General features: G+C 39.2%; 1 protein-coding gene across 1 annotated transcript; it reads left to right on the top strand.

Annotated features, from left to right (window-relative positions):
- The first annotated feature begins 1,562 nt into the window (after nt 1-1,562).
- Nucleotides 1,563-19,665, top strand: GINM1 (glycosylated integral membrane protein 1). The gene is made up of 8 exons (XM_082474916.1): nt 1,563-1,742; nt 6,209-6,268; nt 6,440-6,536; nt 11,885-12,036; nt 12,574-12,730; nt 13,274-13,407; nt 14,810-14,973; nt 19,270-19,665. The coding sequence occupies exons 1-8, from the start codon at nt 1,623-1,625 to the stop codon at nt 19,379-19,381; spliced, it is 996 nt and encodes a 331-aa protein (XP_082331042.1). The 5' UTR covers nt 1,563-1,622; the 3' UTR covers nt 19,382-19,665.
- The last annotated feature ends 45 nt before the right edge of the window (nt 19,666-19,710 follow it).

Below are 19,710 nucleotides of genomic sequence, written 5' to 3'. Positions count from 1 at the left end.
ATTTCATTTTATTTTATTTTTAACTTTTAAATTTAATTTTATCATTTTTCTTCCAATTTTATTGAGATATCATTGACATATAACACTGTATAAGTTTAAGGTGTACAGCATAATGATTTGACTTACATACATCATGAAGTGATTCTCACAGTAAGTTTAATGAATATCCATCATCTCATATGTATACAAAATTAAAGAAATAGAAAAAAAATTTTTTTTCTTGTAATGAGAACTCCTAGGATTTACTCTCTTAACAACTTTCGTATATAACATACAGCAGTGTTGCCTATATTTATCATGTTTTACATTACATCCCTAGTACTTATTTATCTTATAACTTACTTATCTTATAACTGGATGTTGTACCTTTTAACTGCCTACATCCTATTCTCCCTCCCTCCATCTTCCAGACTTCCTTTTTTAAAAAAATTAACTTATTTTATTTAGGCTGCGATGTGTCTCCGTTGCTGCGCGCGGGCTTTCTGTAGTTGCAGCGAGCGGGGACTACTCTTCGTTGTGGTGCGCAGGCTTCTCATTGTGGTGGTTTCTCTTGTTGCGGAGCACGGGTTCTGGGCACGCGGGCTTCAGTAGTTGTGGCTCGCGGGCTCTAGAGCGCAGGCTCAGTAGTTGTGACTTAGTTGCTCCGCGGCATGTGGGATCCTCCCGGCCAGGGCTCGAACCCGTGTCCCCTGCATTGGCAGGCGGATTCTTAACCACTGCGTCACCAAGGAAGCGCCAGACTTTATTTTAAATGGGGTTTCTTTCATTTCATTTCACATTTGCTTTAGAGGGTTTCATCAAAAAAAAAAAAAATTTTTTTTAATCTGAAAGAGGGAAGAAAATCTATCATCTTCAATTTATAGATTAATAAGCTCACTAGAAAAGTCCTGAGAGCCCAGGTGGCCTGGCTTCCAGTGGAGTGTTGCTCCCTCGCGTCTCCAGCGATCCGCTGAGTGCTGAACTTAATGCGGGGTTGATCCTCAACCTTGTCACAGTAAATCACTGGGGAACTTTAAAAACTACCAGTGCCCAAGCGGCTGCCCAGACTAAGTAAATCAGAAACTCAGGTGTCCCGGAAGATACCAGACTCAGTAATTTTTAAAAGTGCTCAGGCAATTCCCAAGTGCAACAAAGGTGAGAAGTACCGATTTAATGAATCTGCCCCTCTAAACATGATATACCTTATTTTCATGTACAACAGTGTTCTGATACATTACCATTATTTTCACTTTGTAGATATATGTAAACATATACACACAGAGACATACCTATGTACACATACAGTATATACTAATTCAAAAGTAATGGCAATGAAAATGTTTACACTCTTTTAGTTGAGGAAACTCTCTCCAAATTAGAGTGCCGGTCTAATGACGAAATCAGACCTTCTGTTGACTTGACCCCGCCCCCGAACGTTGTTTCGCGGCTCCGAGGCCTAGACCTCCGCAGCTCTCGGAGCCTTCCGGGTCCCGCCCCGCCCTCTCCCCGCCCCCGCCCCGCCCCTCCAATCCCCTCCCCTCCGAAAGGCCCCGCCCCTCGGGCCAGCTTGGCCCTCGCCTCCCAGCCGCCCCCCCACCCCCCCCAACGCCTGCCGCCCGCCGCCCGCCGCTGGCCTGTCCAAGATGGAGGGCGCTCCGCCGGCGCCGCTCGCCCTCCGGCTGCTCATCGTCGCGGCCCTGCCAGTCACCGGGTGGCTGACGACGGGCACCTTTGAGCCGCCGCTGTTGCCCCGAGCCCCGAAGGTAGGGCACGGCGGACGCGGCTCTGCCGGGATCCTCGGGAGAAGCCGGGACCGGGGACGTGGGACTGCGGCGTCCCCATCGACGCCTCCCACCTCCGGCGGGCCGGCCGTGGGCTGGGGGCCGGGCCCCCAAAGCGGGAGTGGGGAGAAGCAGCCAAGGAAATGGAGGCGGCAGGGGATGGGGGAGGCGAGAGAGCAAAAGAGGCTCTTCCGTGTGAGGTTCAGCGCGGCGCAGCGAAACCGATTGTTGCGGCAGCCCAGGCAGTTGCAGTCCTGATGGGGGTGTGCCGTCGAAAGTAGCGGATCACTAGCGATCTCAGCCTTTTGTAATGGCGCCTTCAGAGCCGGGCTCTGGGGCGAGGCAGTGTTAAGTGCTGGGGAAACGTGGAAGTTGCTCCGTTGAGAGCGAGCGCGAGCGTTTCCAGGCCACCTGTCTGCTCCGGCCGGCGGCGGGAAGGAATGCCTTCTCCCGGCGCGCAGGGCTCCGGGTGCACGCCAGCCGGGTCGCTGGGCCGGAGAGGGAGGGAGGCTGAAGGCCAACGCTGACCCCGACGTCGTCCCTTTGGCGGGAGTTGTTAGAGGAGTGGATCTTCGAGCGCGGTGGAACCAGCCGCACCAGCATGCCCTGGGAACCTGGCAGAAACGGGCTAATCAGAAGCTCTAGGGTAGGGGCCCAGCACTCTGTTGCAGCAAGCCCTCCAGGTGATTCCGAGGTCGGCTAAAGTTTGGGAACCACTGCATGCTTGTCCTGAAGGGTGGCTGGTTCTTATTGCTTTGGCCGGGTGGAATTAACCAGTATTTGCCTTTCATTAATTCAATGTGTGGTAGGGAAACGTCTGAAGAGTTTAAAATGAGATTTTCCCAGAATGAAGAGAAACGACATAGGTGCGCCTTTTCTTACTATATAAGACTTGAATGCTCAAAATTCAGGGGTGAGTGACACCATAAATGTCACTTTTTTACTTTCAGTGTTTGAGAGTTACGACGTTACCCTTCCTGGGTAGAATAATAGCATATCTTAGTTTCAGTTCTCTTGGGACATTCCAAGAAACCACAGCATCCCAAGCTCTAAGAACCACTTATATCTGAAGTACGTGGACCACAGTTGCAGCTGTTCAAAAATATGGATGTGAGATCAAGAGACCAAATAAAAATGAAATAATTCCTAGAGTTCTGGAAATAGAGACATTGTTTTTCCCTTTTCCAGATTTTAAAGATTCATGATAGTTATTTATGAACCCGAAAGACGTTTGAGTCTGTTCCTATAATATGAAAAAACTACATTTATACTGCAAGCTGAAAATACACCACACCGTGGGGCTCTTAGTGAGTTCATCATTTCAGTTCTCCTTATGACTTCTTTCTACTTTTGGAAAGTCTAGATCTACACTCAGAATTTCATAGGTTAAGTGAATGCTGTGCAACTAGAAGGAGAATCTCATTCCTTGGAAAGGTGTATATGGGAAACTGAGGCCTCTTGATCTAAAAATTTTTCAGTTTTATTGTGAAAAATTTGAAATGTACAGAACATTTGAAAGAATTTTACAGTGGTCATGCATATTTGATAGGAGCTGTCCAGTTGACCTTTGTGCAGTGATTCTGCTCTCTCCATTACAGTAGCCACTAGACTACTGTGGTTACTGAGTATTTGAAATGTGGCCAGTGTGACTGAGGAACTGAGTTTTTAAAATGTTATTTAGTTTTAATTAACTTAAATGTAAATAGCCATATGTGGTTAGTGGGTACCATATTGAATAATGCCAAATTAGACTACCATTTATGTTTTACTATACTTGCTTTATCACACATCTGTTCATTTGTTCATCTTTGTATCCAGCCTGACCTAACTGTAAGAAAACTGGTTGAAGTCAGGAAAATTCTCCCTGTATCTCTTCAGTGACTCAGATTTATTGTGTTATAAGCATTTTTCTGTTGTTTTTTAAAAAATAAATTTATTTATTTATTTTTGGCTGTGTTGGGTCTTCGTTGCTGAGCGCGGGCTTTCTCTTGTTGCGGTGAGCGGGGGCTACTCTTTGTTGCGGTGCACGGGCTTCTCATTGCGGTGGCTTCTCTTGTTGTGGAGCACGGGCTCTAGGTGCGCGGGCTTCAGTAGTTGTGGCACGCGGGGTCAGTAGTTGTGGCTCGCGGGCTCTAGAGCGGAGGCTCAGTTGTTGTGGTGCACGGGCTTAGCTGCTCCGCACCATGTGGGATCTTCCCAGACCAGGGCTCGAACCCGTGTCCCCTGCATTGGCAGGCGGATTCTTAACCACTGTGCCACCAGGGAAGTCCCGCATTTTATGTTTTGTTTACATATGTAGTTGTCAGAAGTTGAGGTTACACAGATTGTGAAATAAAAAAAAAATTGGGAAAAAAATTGTTACAAAGATTGTGAAATAAAAAAAATTTACGGTGCATTCTTCTAATATTAAAATGACTTGGTCACCAAAGAGAGGGAGGCACCCAGAGGACACTTACTTTCTTATATGTGTAAATATTTATTTCATGTATTTCCCTCAGACTTATTTTAAACCGGGTATCTATTACCTTTGTCCTTAGGAAGCCATTTTATTCCAGATGGGCATTTGTGAGTGAAGGAATTAGAGGAGAATTGAAAATGAGTGGGGAGAAACTTCAGTTCTGCCACTCACTTTTTAAGCATATACTGCCCTGGCTGACAAGCCTGAACTTCCAGTTCAGTCAGAGGCTCTCAGGAAGAACGAGAAATATGACCTGGCTCTGAACTTTGGGTCTGGAGGCAGTAAGGGATGAGAGTTTCCCCTGATATGAAATCATTCAAGAGGATCAAAAGGAATTTGACTGAAGTTAGTTCTCTGGAAAATATAGTGTGCTATACAGTCTGTTAATTGTCTTTTACAAACTGCATATTTCTACTGGGCAAATGATGTACGTAGGTGCAATAAATTACTCACAATATAGTGTATGTTCTCTACTGAAAGGCAGAAGCTATAAAAAGGTTTCTCAGAACACCATGAGTGGAGGGTAATCTCTGGGCTGTTAGAAGAACACTAGTCTACAGTTTTCAAACAGATCCTCTAGTTTGAAAAGAGGAATGAATTCTTGGCTGGAATTTGGGCATAAAACAATACAGCCACCAACTTGATGATTTATTGAATGTTAGTTTGTTCTAGAGATGAGTTTATTTGTTCTAGCCCACACTTAATTCTAGATAAGGGTGGGCCAGGAGAAAGCCAGGCTGGATCTGAGGAATCACTAGTCCTAAAGCTTCCTGGGCTCCTATGGGAGTTGGGAAGTGTACCAAAGTCATCCTGAATAGATGGTATGAACTTACATTTTAGAATCCTGTTCCTCAGGTTGTCCCAGGAATCAAGCCAATCTCATAAAATCACTCAGTCTTAGTCTCTCATTTGTTAGAAATACATGAAGTATTGGAGTTGCTCACAGTGCCAAGAAATACACTTGTATATTGGTTTGATGTTTAGAATAATTTTTGTCTTTTCAAAATTAAGAATACCCTCACAAAGAAAGTATTTAAGAGGAGTCTTGTTTTTATTCTAGGATAACAACGTCTGTCTGTGAATACACTTAGGAAAGAATTTGATTTACAGATAACAAATTATAGTTCCTGTTACCCTGATTACTTAGAATAGTGCTTTCTTGTCTGTAGTAAGCATGTTATGACTAAACTTAAATATTTGAGTAGAGTGCTTTTGAGCATACCTTGAGAGGCACTGAAACTGATTGTGCACTGAAAGTCCTTGCCCATGGGCACTAGGGGACACATGTAAGGAGGGTTAGAGCAACTTTGTACATGAAAACAATAGAGTTGGAAACATTTCAAATGTCCACTGATAGGGAACAGTTAAGTAAATCGGTAACAATTTGATGGCATATTACACAATGCTGTAAATAAATGTCTACAGCTGCATATGTAACAATTTTAAATGAAAGAAGTTCCAGAAGAATACATTATAATATTATTCCACTCATATAAAGTTCAGGAACAGATAAAACTAAACAATATGTTGTTTAGAGAGAGATAATACAGGTAGTTAAACTATAAAGAAAAGCAAGAAATGTTAACATAGAAGACAATATAGGGATTCCTTCTGAGGGGCATGAGGGGAATGTGACAGAAAAGGTCATGCAGGGGACTTCTAAAGTGTGGATGACATTCTAGTTTTTAACCTAGGTAGTAAGTATTTGAGTGTTAATCTTTTCTTTTAAACTCTATATTTGCATTTTATATGCTCAGATATGTGATATATTTCATAATTAAGTGGAAAAGTATATAGTTTATAAAAAATTGGAATTGTGAAGGGTATTTAAAAGGCTGTAAGGATGAAATTGATGAGTTTTTAAAAGTGTTCTTTTAATGTTGCCATAAGTGATCATACAGTAAGTATAACTGAGGGGAGAAGAAAAAGAACTGAGTTATTCTCAGTTTGTGAAACGCATACCTGCCCAATTTGTATATTTGTTTTGCAGGACAGCATCAGAATTAATGTAACTACCCTGAAAGATGATGGGGAGGTATCTAAAGAACAGGTTTGTCTCTTTTGGTTATGTTTTTATTATATCACTTAGCTAAGTATCATGCAGCCTATTTTATTTTTTTATCTATATATCCAGTTTAGTTAGATAATGTATTTTTGACATGAAGAGTTTGTCATCATTTGTAAACCATTGGAATTAATGTATATGCTGCTTTATTTTAAGGTTGTTCTTAACATAACCTATGAGAGTGGACAGGTATATGTAAATGACTTCCCTGTAAATAGTGGTGTAACCCGAATAAGCTGTCAGACTTTGATAGGTAAGTACTGCTAAATTACTTCTGTAATTGTTCTGTTTTTAATAATACTAAATTAGTGAAACACAATTCTTTGATGTTATATATTTCCATTTCAAATTAATACTACACATCATTACTAGAGTATATAATAACACTTGTGTGTACTCTTTTCCTACTTTATATTGGTTATTTCTGGCATATTCACATTTTCTCTGTCATGAGATTGGTATTGCTTGGAACTTCATGTCTGGTAGGTTGGTAACAATGTAAGAATGTGCCTGGAGGTAGTAAATGGAGATTTACAAGCAAGAGGCAAAATCTTCAGAGGAGTGCTTATCACAGTTGTAAAAAATAAAGAGAAAAGTGAATTGTCTGTCTGATTCTTCCACCTTTATGTCCATATAATGTTTTCCTTTTTATTAAAAAAATTTTTTTTGTTTTCCTTTTTAACCTTTTAAAATCTTGAGTTGTTTAAAGACAGGCAAATATGTTACCTTGGAATGTGCCATTATTTGAATGAAATAAAGGATATGAAAAATTTGTATAGTATTCCTATTACCTGTTTTAATATATGCATTTGAGACAGTAAATGTTTCTCTGAGCAGTTGTATCCTATACTTAATTCATTATATATCTTTATTATCATTCCATTCATGGTGTTTTCTAATTATTTACAGTGATATTTCCTTATCCTGTGGGTCATTTTGAAGTATATTGCTTAATTTTCAAACATTTTGGGATTTTTTTTTTTTTTTTTTTTTTTTTTTTTTACTGATTCCATCTCTATCATCAGAGATATAATCTGTATAATTTTAACCCTTTGAAGTTAGAGACTTGCTGTATGGCTTAGCAGATGGTCAGTGTTAGTAAATGTTGCTTTCTGTGTGTACTTGAAAGAAAGTTAATTATGTAATTAGTTGGATATGATGTTCTATGTATGTCAGGTCAAATTTGTTAATCGTGTTCAATCTTTTATGGAATTACTGATTTTTTTGTTTATTTCTTTGCTTGCCCTATCAATTACTGAGAATGGTATGTTAAATCTCCACTATGTATATTTGTCTGTTCTTTCAGTTTTGTCAGTTTTTGCTTTATATATTGTGACACAATATTACTGAATCCATACATATTTAGAGCTGTTATGTCTTCCTGGTGAATCCACTCATTTATCATTATAATATGTCCTTATTTATCTCTAGTGATGTTCTTGCCTTAAAATCAGCTTTATCTGTATTATTTTACCAATAACTGCTTTTTGGCCAGGCATGGGGGAGGGATATGGATTGCTTTGCAGTATCTTTCCATTTTCTTTGAGTCTTCCTGGGTCCTTATAATTGAGGCGAATGTCTTACAAGCAGCATACACTTGTGGTTTCTTTCTTTCTTTCTTTTTTTTTTAATTCAGGCTGTCAATCTGTCTTTAGTTGGAATTTTGATTTATTTACATTAATGTAATAACTGATATATTTGGATTTAGATCTTCTCTCTTATTTGTTTCCTATTTGTGTCTCACCTGTTCTGTTTCTTTTTCTTCTCTTTTTGCCCTCTTCTGGTTTATTTACTTTTTGTTTCATTGTTCCCCTCTATCTTGTTGGTCTTCATATTATTTTACTATGGTTACCCTTGAGATCAGTAAACTAGTACTTTTATCATTTCCCAACCAATGTAGGACCATTAGAACATGTAAAGTCCATTGATTCCCTTTATGCTTTTTTAAATTTTATTTTTATTTTTTTGGCTGTGCCACGTGGCTTGCAGGATCTTAGTTCCCTGACCAGGGATTGAACCCAGGCCACAGCAGTAAAAGCACTGAATCCTAACCACTGGACCACCAGGGAATTCCCCCCTTTTTGCTTTTGTGTTGCTATTGTCATGCATTTTAACTCTTTGGGTTCTTAAACACTAAGCAACATAACTATACTTAATGGTTTTCTGTAGTCCAGTATTCATTTATGTTCACCCTCACAGTTACCCTTTCCATTGTTCTTCATTCCTTCCTGAATATCAGTGTTCCCCTCTGGGGTTATTTTCCCTCTGCCTAAAGAATTCCCCTTAGTATTTTTTTAGTGCAGATTTGAGTGTCTGTTTGTGTGTTTATATTTTTACATGTTTTCTAGTGGTTCTCAGTGAGAGAGTTGGTGTACTACAAGCTAATCCATCATAGCTAGGAAAAGAAGTGCCATTACTGGCTTGAATAATATTCCACTGATGCTGTATTTATTAGGAATTTGACATGGAGTGCAATCTGGCTGCTTTACTTGTTATAGTCATCTTTCTAGTCATCCCAGTTGCATAGAGTTTATTTCCTTGAAAGTGGAAGTAAAAGCCTATCTTATCAGTTGCAAGAATCTTTAAAACATTAAATGCAACTACAACAAAAAGTCTTCTATCCTTAATTATTCAAAAAAAAATTTCTTCTTTGTAGATATATTAGTTATACTGCTGTGTAACAATTAACCCCCAACTTAGTAGTCTGTGTCAGTATTACCTCCTAGTTCTTGCAGGTCAAGAATCTGAGCTTGGCTTAGCTGGGTTCTCTGGCTCTGGCACGACTGGCAAGGCCCGCTTCCTACCTCACTCACATGGTTGTTGACAGGATGTAGTTGCTTGTGAACTGTTGGACTGAGGCCTCCATTCCTCACAAGATGTTAGCTGGAGGCCTCCCTCATTTCCATGCCACGTGGCCTCTCTGTAGAGCATCTCACAACGTGGCAGCTGGCTTTATCAGTGAGAGTACGAGAGAGAGTGTCAGGGAGAGAGTGCCGGCAAGACACAAGTCACAGTCTTTTATAATCTAATCACACAAGTGACGTTCCAGCACTTTTGCTGTATTCTGTTTGTTAGAAACAAGTTACTAGGTCCAGCCCACACTCAGCAGGAGGCAGTTACACAGGGGCGTGAACATCAGAAGGCAAGGGTCATTGAGAGCCATTTTGGAAAGCTGTCTGCCTCAGTAGGGCAAGTCAGCATATGGAGGGCTTTTGTCGTTGTTAGTTTTATTCTACGGCAGCAGTACCCGATTTGGAGTCTGAAGAGTCCCTGCTTTGAGGTATTTATATGACTGCATTTTCTCATGCGTTCAATCTGTGTCCTAGCGTGCTGGCCTTTGGGCATACAGCTAGGCTGTGACTCCTACTGTTCCATGAGGGAGACTGACGGGTAAATAGTGAAAACACTGGCGTGGACCACGAGAGAAGGGAAGTTTTCCAGTTAGGAGCCTCAGAGGATGTGAGCGAAGTTAGGCAGACTAGAGGGAGGGCACACTGTAACGAGCCTGAAGAAGGAGGACCAGGCAGAGACCCACCAAAGAGGTCACAGGGGTGCTGCTGAAGGCGTTTGCGCAAGGAGACTGTATAATCAAAACCATGTCATGGTAAGATTAATCTGGTGCTGTTGTGTGAATGGTTTGAAGGGGGGAGGGATTACTGAAGGGGAGAATAGGTAAGTATCGTAATAGTAAGTAGCTAATGAACTAGACATTGGGTGGGGAGGTAGGTGGAGACGGAAAGGACAAATATAAGAGATACTTTGGAATGGTCCAAAGGAAGCAACTGACTGGATACAGAGGAGGAGGGTGAAGAAGTCAAAGGTAACCTAGTAATTCCTGTCCTTGGTAGGTTGGAGAAGGGTGGGTTTATTAACAGAAACAGAGAAGTCAAGGAAGAACAGGTTTGTGAACTTAGATTGAGACCAAGGGTTAGGCCACTTGTTTCTCAATCAAAATACCTGTACCTGTTTAAAAAATTACAAATGTTAGTCTATACCGCCCAGAGATTTTGATTTATTAAGATTAGAGTGAGGCTCTGGCATCTATACTCTTCCCAGGTGATTCTGATGCATAGTTAGGATTTAGAACCACTAGACCAGGTGTCTGAACATTATTGACAAGTTATGATAGGATATTTACTTTAAATTATGTATTTATAATTCTGGGTGGAATCACTGATTCACAAAGGCTATAGAACAATAAACTTGATGCATTCTCTCAAAGAACTCAGCCTAGTTGAGGAGACAGGTTTCTAAACTAAGAGCTACACTGCGAGAAAGTTAGTGCTTAAAAAAAAAAAGGCATGAACTCAGCATTGTAGGGATATGGTATCTAGAACTACCCAAGTAGGAGTTTATTAAAAATGTATGGGAGGAGAGTGAATAATGGAGAGCATTCTATAACTTTTTTTGTTTAATTTATTTATTTTATTTATTTATGTTTGGCTGTGTTGGGTCTTCGTTGCTGCGCGCGGGCTTTTCTCTAGTTGCGGCGAGCGGGGGCTCCTCTTCGTTGCGGTGCGCGGGCTTCGCGCTGCAGTGGCTTCTCTTGTTGCAGAGCACGGGCTCTAGGCGCCCGGGCTTCAGGAGTTGTGGCTCGTGGGCTCTGGAGCGCAGGCTCAGTAGTTGTGGCGCACAGGCTTAGTTGCTCCGCAGCATGTGGGATCTTTCCGGACCAGGGCTCGAACCCGTGTCCCCTGTATTGGCAGGCGGATTCTTAACCACTGCGCCACCAGGGAAGCCCATGGAGAGCGTTCTAGGTCAAGGGAACAGCTCTACAAAGGCACAGCATCACTTTAAACAGCTGGATATGCATGCAGAATATCCATCTGGGTTCCTTTTTGGCAAGTAATTCTCCGACAATAACATTTGAGGAACAGAAGCAAAATGCTTCTTTTGCGGCAGTTTTGTTGGTTTCTGTTGATTTATCTTTTTCTATCTTTTTCACTTTCTTGGCTTTATAAGCCAGCTGCAACTGCCACACCCCGTCACTGCCAGTGTGGGGCGGGGTTTCTCAGCTAGAGAGGAGCAGGGCCGGTAGATGATCCTACCCCATCGTCCATTAGTGGAGACTCATTAAGGGCTCTCGCACCCTCTTCCCCATTCCTGACCTCTCCAACAGTAACGAGTCGCTTACTGGAGACAGGATTGAGAAAAAGCCTCAAGTGTCCTTACTGCTTGGGCCCCTTCTGTCACTGGATTTTGTGAACGAATGAATGGATGGATGAACGTGCTCACTTTGCTAAAACATGGGATTGTCTGTGTCTTCCGGCCTGCTTTGTAAATAGTTAACGCCTTGTCGGTTCCTCATTGACAGTCTATATAAAAGAATAGGAAGGGTGTGGCTAGTGTGGAGTTCGGTACAAAATCTAAAGGCCATCAAGCATTTTCCCTTTTTCAAATGAGTATAAGGATTGTAAGGATTTGTCAAGTTGTCTTTGTTTTCATAGATCTGAAACATCAATATAAGGTCAGAGATGAAGAAAGGCAAGGATACTGGTATACAACTGTCTCGTTCCATGTAAATGTCATCAAAATAATCAAATTCAGTAACTGATTTGGTGGCAATTTTTGTTCAAAGCTGTCACTACTTTTTTTTTATAGTGAAGAATGAAAATATGGAAAATTTGGAGGAAAAAGGATATTCTGGAATTGTCAGTGTAAGGATTTTAGTTCATGAGTGGCCTATGACATCTGGTTCCAGTTTGCGACTAATTGTCGTTCAAGAAGAGGTAGTAGAGATTGATGGAAAACAAGTAAGATAGTATGCTTACTAATTGAGAATTAAATTATAAAGATTTGTGCTCAGTGTTATGCATGTGTTCAGTTATTTTATTATTTATTTCTGACTTAATAAGGAAAAAAGTTACGTTAGTGTTGCGTGTATCCAATCACTCAGAATTTTTTACTTGTTTAGCATTTGAAGTCTTAATTTTAAAAAAGATCATATTCATACATATTTATATCACTTTAAAATATTGTAAATATCATTAAACAGAGCAAGTAAGTGAAGAGATTGAATTTGGTTCGCAGCTCTGCTGCCGTTTCCTCTGGCTAAGTCTCTCTGAGTCAATGAAATGGAACTGAGAGCGAGCCTCTAATAGTCAGCACCCAGGAATGTGATTAAAGTTGCAAATTAAATGCCTTAAAGTGGGGGGGAAAGAAGGAGGAATTGTGTGTGACTAGGACAAGGTTTTTAGTTTCAGAAATCAGGGAGGAAAATTCAATTTTAGTTTCTTACCAGGTTGTGCCATTATTTAAAATAAAGAGTAATTGCTTATATTTTCTCATAGGCTCAACAGAAGGACGTTACTGAAATAGATATTTTAGTTAAGAATCAGGGAATACTCAGACATTCAAACTACACCCTGCCTTTGGAAGAAAGCATGCTGTACTCGATTTCCCGAGACAGTGACATTTTGTTTACCCTTCCCAACCTCTCCAAAAAAGGTACTTTAAAAGACCATTATTTAAAGTGTTAGGGAAATTATTTCTTTAGTTGGTAACTTTTTAATCATAATTAATATGTTTCGAAGTAAGCTTCTTTTAAAAATGCTTTATAACATGTATTGCTTTATATATCCATTTGAGGACTTTGCAGAATGTGATCAATGCTGATTACAGAGTGACGTTTTGCTGTAATCATCTATCTACTCTTACTCTGGGTAATCATCACAAAATACATAATAAGAATGTCGTTCACTTAAGTGCATTTAGAGGAAGAAGTATCCATTTTTCCCACTGAAACACAGAACTTTAAAAAATTTGACTTTCTATGTGACAGAATCATAACTGCTGTAGCTCCCTTTTAACTATCTAAATTTGGGGTTCCTTTCTGGCATTTAAAGCTAAACAATCAAATGTTTGTTTTTCTCCCATGGAAAAATGTATGTTCTTGCTATCTGAAATGTTATTGGTATAGTAGTCTTAGGACTAGTGGGAGAGACACCAGCATATGCCTAGCACTTTGGTAACCTGGCTCTTCCTTCTCAGGAGAAAGTGTTAGTTCATTGCAGACCACCAGCCAGTATCTTATCAGGAATGTGGAAACCACTGTAAATGAAGACGCTTTACCTGGCAAATTACCTGAAACTCCTCTCAGAGCAGAGCCTCCATCTTCGTATAAGGTAAATCAGGCGTTTGGGGTTCTCTTTATATGTACTACAAGCATTTATGGTTATGGTAAAGAAAATAAATATCAGCATTTAAAATGAGGTGGAAACCATGAGGATTGGATCCATGGGATATTGTTAATAATGAACTCATCACTGTTTTAATGTGATATTTTTAGGTATTCCTGTCTTCCTTTTCAAGTTTCACTTAGTAATGTAGTCAGATAATGATGATTAAGGCATTGGATTTCATTTTGTTTGGGATCTTCCCTTTCAGAATCTTTCTCATGTCCCCATTTGTCTGTTTATTCTGTGACTTCTAACACAAACACACATGCATGGTCCCCTCAGGACCGTGTACAGTGACTAAGCACGCTTGGTTAAGAGTGTACTTTCTGGAATCAGACTGCCTAGGTTTGAATCCTGCTTCTGCCACTTGCTAGTTGTATCATCTTGGACAAGCTCCTAGCCTCTCTAACCTTTTCCTTTATCCGTACAGCAAAGGTCCGTAAAGTGAGGCCTTTCTCGTCAGGTTGTTGTGAGGACTGAAATAAGATGGGTGCAAATGTAAATACGCATTGACACCTGTTAAGGACTTGTATATTCTGAGTGACATTATACTGCTGACTGGGAAGATATTCTGGGTTCAGAGAGAGTATCCTGGAATCTCTCTCTATGTTAGCTAGGCCCCTCGCTGGGAATAATTTACATTTAAATGAGCAGGATCTGTGGTTAGTCGAAATGGATTCCAAAGATGATTCTTTGAAGAGGTTCTCACTGAAGGTTAGGACTGCTTACGTGGGGTTGCTGGAGAAATCTAGGTCGCTTTGTGCTGCCTGAACCCTAGCGCCCTCACTGTCTGCCCCGTCTCCTTCAGAGCAAGGAAGCCCAAGGACAGAGTCTTCAGAGCCCATGCCATCAGAGCACACCTGAGTTTCTTGTCACTGTTTTAAGTACAGAAGTAGGTTTTGTGCACAGTGAATGCCCCGTCTGTTTCAAAAGCGACTGATATGTTTGTCTCTCTCTCCTTCTCTTGTCCTCCAAATATTGGAAACACATAGTTGACGGGTCCATTTTATGTAAGTGGACTAGCCTTCTTCTTGTCAATTAGCAATTATTTTCACTCGGTTTACAGTTAGACAGCAGTGTAAATAATTGTAAAGTATAGCAACATTTCTGTGCCTGTTTGGCATAATTTTTTAAATTGTAAATAACTTTGAGGTACATTTAAAAATAAAATGCACCCACTTAAAATGTACAGTTAGATAAGTTTTGACAAGTGTAGACACCCATGTAACCACCACCACAGTCAAGGTATATAATGTTATCATCACCCAAAACTAGAACATAATTTTTAAAGTTTCTTAGAGCTCAAATGAAACTTGCATATCTAATCAAAACCCTTTTTTTTTTAAAGGTGATGTGTCAGTGGATGGAAAAGTTCAGAAAAGATCTGTGCAGGTTCTGGTGTAGTGTTTTCCCAGTATTCTTTATGTTTTTGAATGTCATGGTGGTTGGAATTATAGGAGCAGTTATAGTAATAACCATCTTAAAGGTGCTTTTCCCAGTTTGTGAATACAAGTAAGTATTTCTTATTTTGGATCAATTTTAGTATTTTTAATGATTAAAAAATAGTTGTATTTACTATATTTTGGAGTGGGAAATATAAAAATTAGGAAGGATAAGAGAAGTGGGAGGGAAAATAACATCTTTTTTTTCTAGCCCATCTTTCAACTTTAGCAAAATTAAAAGACATTTATTAGATACATATTATGATCAAGACACTTGTCTTGGGAATTCATATGTGGATGGGACAAACTCTGCTGTGTAAGAACTTAGTTTATTAGAGAGAGAAAGGAAACAAATCTCTGTAATGGAAAATGGCAATGTGTATAATAAGAAAGAAATGAAACAAGAGGGCTTCACTATTTTCAACCCCAAAGTATCAATTTAAAATGAAGTAAATTTTTGAAGACTAAGGGGATATTCACGGCAGCACTGCTTGTAACAAAAAACAAAAGCAAAAGAGGAAACCTCTGAACTGTTTATTGGTGGAGGTTGATAGCTAATGGTTCACACATGCAGTGGGATTCTTTGCGGCTTATAAAAGGAAGAAGTCCAAGATGTATTAGATGGGGAAAAAAGTTGTCTAATGGTATCATCCAATTTGGGTAAAAGAAAAGTAGTACGTGTATATGTATATAAATGCACAGAAGATTTCCAGAATGACAAGGGAGATGTTATGTCTAATAAGTGAGAATGAGAGCAGGAGTGGAGAGACCTTCACTCTTTCCCCTTCTGTACAGCTTAATTTTTTTTTTAACTGTAAGAAATTATTTTATAAATTTAAAAATGAATTTATTGTTGGCATTTTTACAAGTTAAATAACTAGTCATTTTAGTCATCTTACTAGAAGTAAATCTCAATAGAGATGACAACAATTTTTTTTTTTTTAATTTTTATTTATTTTATTTTTGGCTGCACTGGGTCTTCCTTGCTGCGCGCGAGCTTTTCTCTGGTTGCGGTGAGCGGGGGCCACTCCTCATTGCTGTATGCAGGCTTCTCATTGCTGTGGCTTCTCTTGTTGCAGAGCACGGGCTCTAGGCGCGCGGTCTTCAGTAGTTGTGGCACACGGGCTCAGTAGTTGTGGCTTGCGGGCTCTAGAGCACAGGCTCAGTAGTTGTGGCGCACGGGCTTAGTTGCTCTGCGGCATGTGGGATCTTCCCGGACGAGGGATCGAGCCCATGTCCCCTGCATTGGCAGGCGGATTCTTAACCACTGTGCCACCAGGGAAGCCCGATGACCGCAATTTTTGGCTTAGCTAAATTACATTGGACTATGTGGAGAAGACCACAGGATTTATATTTTTAAAAAAAGACACAATTTAAACATTTGCTTTTTTTCCACTTGCTTGTCAAGAGGTCTTCAAAATTTCCATTTCTTCATGTGTAACACTGAACTAATGCCTCCCTTAAAGGATTGTTAGAGGTCAAAGTCATAATACAAGCAGAGCAACTGAGAGTAAAGAAATATTAGTGCACCTCCCACCTTTTAGTTTGTGTTTCCCCTGGAGGATTCCCATTTCCCATTTCTTTCTGATAATGAAAATTCTATAACTTAATAGTTTCTTCCTTTTTCCTTTGACTGCCAGGAAGCTCAGAACTTTTTTTTGATCTTTATTATGCAAATCTACATAGAAAACAGTGTTGTAAATTTTTTAATTGTTCTTTTACCAAATGTTTTATTTATCATGGGCTCCTCTGTGTGAAAAAATGCAATGTAAAATTAAAAACCGAATTTTCAATATACTTTATCATTGGCAATTGTACTGAGGATTCTTTCTGGTAGTAGAAATTTTATCAATACAGAAAGTTAAAAGTACCTTTTCACTTCCCTGTTCTTTAATTCTTGTATCTAGAGGTAGTAATTGTTAACTCTTTGGGTATGCATCTTTTATCCAAATTCTGTGTATTGATGTCATTGTATACTAGATAATTATAATTGTTTATCAATCTAGACTCTTAACTGTCCCACAAATTGTATTACTCACTTATAACAGAGGTTCCCAGACTTTCTTGGTTCATAGCACTCAGTGTGTCAGGAATTTTTTCTTGGTGCCCTTACCTAGGCCAGAAAAAAAATTGAAAGAAAAAATATTTTTTATTTCTTAACTTACTAATGGGATTGTGTACCTACAGGGCACTACACAATACTCACATCTTAGAATCAGATTGGACACTGCCACCCTTATTTCCCATTCAACATTAGTTTTTTGTACTGTATTTGCTTTTTATCACAATAACTGCCCAAAATCCAGCTTTGCAAAGATGAGACTTTGTTGAAAAAAGAATGTGTAGTACAATCTAATGTTAAAATCGTGAACTACCCTCAAGCTAGTATTACACATGAAGTCTTGAATTTTATTTTTTAACTTTTTATTTTGTATTGGAGTGTAGCCGATTAACAATGTTGTGGTAGTTTCAGGTGCACAGCAAAGCGACTCATCCATACATATACACGTATCCATTCTCCCCCAGACTCCCCTCCCATCCAGGCTGCCACATAGCATTGAGCACAGTTCCCTGTGCTGTACAGTAGGTCCTTGTTGGTTATTCTTTTTAAATATAGCAGTGTGTACATGTCAATCCCAAACTCCCTAACTGTGCCTTCCCTCCACCCTTCCCCCCTGGTAACCATAAGTTCTTTCTCTAAGTCTGTGAGTCCGTTTCTGTTTTGTAAATACGTTCATTTGTATCATTTCTTTTTTGATTCCGCATATAAGTGATATCATACGAATTTTCTCTTTCTCTGTCTGAAGAAGTCTTGAAATTTTTAAATATTCTGTAGCACCTCTGTGAGCCATGCCAGGGGTCTCAGTGCAGTTTGGTAACCATGGGCTTAAGATCTTTTCCTATCAATACATATATGGACTTACTCTTTTTATGGCTGCATAGTGTTTCACAGTATGGGTATGCCATAATATAACCATTCCTCCATTAGACATTTAGGTAATTTCCAATTTCATGTCACTTCCAATAATGCTGTAGTGTATATTCTTAAATGTTCATATATCTCTTTGCACATGTATATTTATGTAGGATAGAGTCCTAAAAGGTGAAATTACTGGGTCAGAGTATATGTATTTAACATCTTCTCAACACCTGATAGCAATCTTTTTTGCTTTTTATACTGTGGACAAAAATCTCATTTTAATTTCCATTTTCTTCTTACTACCATCTTTACTAGTCTAGGTCTAGCTAAGTCTAGCATCTTTGTGATGCTTAGCTGTGTATATTTCTCCTGTGACAAGCCTATTTAGAACCTTTGCCCATTTTTCAGTTGTATTGCCTTTTGTAATCATTAACATGTAGGACTCCTTTGTCTTATACATACATAATATGTATTGCAGATATATGTATATTTTTAAATCCCAGACTATGATTTGTCTTTTGCTTTTATTTATGGTATTCCGTGTCATACAGAAATTTTAAATTTGGGCTCAGGGCAATTCATGTTTTCCCCTTATGGCTTCTAGGATTTAATTTTTTCTCAAATAGACCTTTCCCATCTTAAAATTACATTGTTTTCTTAAAACTTAGTTTTTACCATCACTTTTGTGTATTGTTTGAGCTAGTTGATTTTGCTTCCCAGAGAGGCCATTGTTCTATTGCCCGTTGACTTGGAATATTACCATATTATGAACAAATTCCCATGTACGTTAGTCTTGTTTCTGAACTTTCTTCTTCCACTGATCTACTTGTCTATTCCTGTGCCAGTAGCATGGTTTTAATTTAATAAATAGTGTTTTAATAAATTCTCTGCTAGCTGGTTAGGGCAACTGTCTCTTCTCTGCATTGTTCTTTTTTAAAAAAATGTCACAGCTATTCTTGCAGTTTCTCCCTTGTGAACTTCAGAATCAGCTTGTTCAGGTCTATAAGCAACTAACTTCTGTTTACATTCTGATTAGGGTAATACTGAGCTTGCAATACAGGGTTTTGGATCCAATCCAAAGATCTCCCTGGTCAGGTACTTTAGTAGCAGGAGAAATGCTGTCTAAAGATCTAAGGTTGCGTTCCACTGGAGTACTGTTTAGAAAGATGCTTGGGCCTAGTCTTTTTGCCCAACTTGTGCAAATCTAGGACTCTGTCTGCCCTGGAGATCTGTAACTTAGCCTGTCATCTCCTACAGTACCAGGTAAAGAACTTCCTCTTATTCCTTTCTGTTCCCTCAGTCAGTTTGGTTAAAGTGAACTTTGGACTTAGGATTTATATAACCATCATAAACTAAATAAAATGAAGCAAAATTACCTCAGGTATATATTTAATTATAACCTCGAAGTAACCCTATCTTACTTTAATTTTAATTTTTATATTTCAGAGGAATTCTTCAGTTGGATAAAGTGAATGTTATGCCTGTGACAGCTGTCAACTTATATCCAGATGGTACTGAGAAAACAGCAGAAAACCCTGAAGATAAAACATGTGTTTAATACACCATCTCAAATCATGGACTCAGAATTAGTCTATTGGTTCAAATTTGCCACTTGAATATAATTTTCTTTAAATCGTTAGGAATCAGTTTGTACAGTAAAGAAATTGCTAAACTCCTAAAACTGCCTAAAACTTGACTTTTAAAGTGATAGTTAAAGTTCACCTGATTAATGGGTCTGGCTGTTCAGATGGTGAGTTATTCAAGAAAATTTAAACGAAATGGAAGAGAAGATGTGAAGAAACTTTGAAACTACCAAAAAGAAAAAAAAAAGGCAAGACAAAATGCCATGTGCCAATACTTTTCAAGGTGCCTTTGTTAATGAAATTA

The sequence above is a fragment of the Balaenoptera physalus genome (genome assembly GCF_965194825.1).
Source record: "Balaenoptera physalus genome assembly, chromosome: 9".
Lineage (NCBI taxonomy): Eukaryota > Metazoa > Chordata > Mammalia > Artiodactyla > Balaenopteridae > Balaenoptera > Balaenoptera physalus.
Note: the sequence above shows the minus strand (reverse complement) of the source record. Positions and strands in the feature narration are given on the sequence as shown.